This window comes from Myotis brandtii, unplaced genomic scaffold, assembly GCF_000412655.1.
Source record: "Myotis brandtii unplaced genomic scaffold, ASM41265v1 scaffold31, whole genome shotgun sequence".
Lineage (NCBI taxonomy): Eukaryota > Metazoa > Chordata > Mammalia > Chiroptera > Vespertilionidae > Myotis > Myotis brandtii.
Genome location: NW_005361873.1, coordinates 3159240 through 3161494, shown reverse-complemented (window position 1 = coordinate 3161494; position 2255 = coordinate 3159240). Strand labels below are relative to the sequence as shown.

At 49.3% G+C, this 2255-nt stretch overlaps 1 protein-coding gene across 4 annotated transcripts in view; it reads left to right on the top strand.

The window, feature by feature from the left end:
- Positions 1 to 348: 348 nt before the first annotated feature.
- Positions 349 to 2255, top strand: part of CEP162 (centrosomal protein 162kDa) — an 83134-nt gene continuing 81227 nt past the window's right edge. For 2 of the 4 annotated variants that reach the window (XM_005869950.2, XM_014542665.1), the window contains exons 1-2: positions 349 to 613; positions 1644 to 1758. In XM_005869950.2, the coding sequence (XP_005870012.1) occupies positions 1702 to 1758 (57 nt within the window). In that variant the 5' untranslated portion in view covers positions 349 to 613; positions 1644 to 1701. Of the gene's footprint in view, positions 614 to 633; positions 976 to 1643; positions 1759 to 2255 lie in introns of those variants that run through there. The other 2 variants (XM_005869951.2, XM_014542666.1) reach the window with 2 other exon arrangements.

Genomic DNA, 2255 nt, shown 5'->3' with positions numbered 1-2255 from the left:
AGGTGTAGCAGGTTGATGTGTTAGGGTGTACTTTAAATTTCTTGCCCACTAGATGGTGGAACAGAGTCCCTATCCTGACAACAGGATGCTTTCTCACAGGTTTGAGTCTCTCTCACAACGCCACACAGGACTTTGCACGTAGAAGAAACCCAATCCATTAAATGTTTTCAAAAACTTTCGCTTGTTAAGCAGCGAGCTGAAAGGACAAAGGTGGGGAAGGTTAGAAAGAGATGAGAAGCTAAGCAATACAAGGACTAGGGGAGCTAAACTACATTTCCCAGAAGCCCACGGGTTGGACCTACAACACCCATCATGCACGTGTTCCCGCTCTCGTAACCGGTCGGTGCTTCCACGTTTCCGAGGAGCGCAGAGAGAGACGCGGGGTCCCTACTGTGCGGCAGCGACGGCTCTTACAGCCACAGGATCCTAAGCCGGGGCTATTCCCGCCTTCACTCTGAGGCAAAAAGACTCTAACCGCCGTCCGGTCGGACCCACGAGCCACGTGACGAGCCCGGGTCATGTGACTCCGAGCCAGGCAGCTGACGTCTGTTACCCTGACAACTGCTGGGCCCCCAGCCGACTTCCCGGCAAAGCGCGGAATTCGGAGGCGAAGGTGGGTGAGGCGCGGACACGGCTTCCCCGGGGCCGAGAGTGTCCTCAGAGCTTTCGTTTTGGGTCCCTCCCCACCTCCGCCGGGACTCCAGCTGCAAGTGCGCCTTCTTCTTCCCACCGCCACCGGAACTCGCGCTTCCTGGAGCCGGGATCCCTGCCGAGTGGGGTCCCTGTGGGTGGGATCCGCTGTGACCAGGAATTTGAGGCCGAGACCGTCACCGCACGCACCTTGCTCGGTGGCGAGACGCTAATGAGGGGGAGGAGGTGTTCTTCCGCAGGGGCGGCTGCGCGGTGGTGGGCTCTGCGCGCCTCCCCTCTCCCGCCTCCGGGAGAGGAGGCTGCTGTGCGGGGCGCGCCGGGGAGGTGAGTTCCTAGGGTGCGGGAAGAGCGTTATGCTGCAAGGCACCGCTGCATCGTTTTTGTTGACTTTCCCTCGCGACAAAAGGAACAACTTGATTCTGGTTGATGTGTATATTCCATTAATTTTATTTTAGGTAGATTTTGAGACTTAATCGGCTCCATTTGATTCCATTTGTCTGTATTTGGAAACATCCCCGTGCCTGGAAAGTCTGTTTTGCAAAGCTGTTAATAATGGATCGATAACTAGCTGAGTGATGAGTCAGCCCAAATTGTCCTGTGCTTTGCCAAAAAGAAACGGTGTTTTTGGATTTCCTAAATTTTTAATTTTTAAAAGATTCCTTGAGAGGACCAGGTTTGTTTAAGGGATGTTAAATTTTAACACACGGGCGCACATACACACATGATAGCGTTAGGAAATATTGTGGAGGCCTTGAACAATAGGATGTTAACAATAAAAATGTATTGCTGGACTCTAAGTAAAAGGCAGACTGTGACAGCTGCTTTTCCAAATCAGTTTTATGACTGAATTAGGACTCTCTTGCCCAGCTTACTGGTCCATAAGTGTGCATATATACTAAAATCATAAAAAAATGTCTGAGGTTTAAGTCTGGTTGTTTTCATGATGTGATATAAATTTCCTCAAAAGATGTTTATTATTTCTTGTTATTTAGTGTTCCAATGTTGTAAGTACTTTGGAATGTTTATCTTGGCAAGTGAAAATTATTGATTATGGCTCACTATTCCAAAGAAGAACTGGATAAAGAGTTTGAACAGTTCATGAAAGAGGTAAGTGTATATTTTTAAAAGGTGTATTGTAAATTTGTCTCGTAAGAAATTCACCCTTCAGTTTTCTCTTTCACCTCTAAGATCCAGTCCATCATCAAGCTTTGTCTCCAGATTATACCTATTATCCTTCTATTCCCTTCCTTTTCACTACCACTATCCTAGTCCAGGACACCAACAGCTCAACTGGGCTACTGCAGCAGTTCCCAAGTACTGTCCCAGCATTCCTTCACCATTCTGCAGCCTACATGATGTGTTATATAAATCAGACTCTGTTGGCCTGCTGTCATTCTATACTAATAAAAGGGTAATATGCTAGACCGGACGTCTTCCAGGCATCCTTCCAGACGTTCTTCTGGACAAAGCCACGGTGGCAGGGGCCCAGGCAGAGGTAGGGGCGATCAGGCTGGCAGGGGAGAGCAATTAGGGGCTATCAGGCTGGCAGGGGAGAGCAGTTAGGGGCGATCAGGCAGGCAGACAAGTGAGCAGTTAGGAGCCAG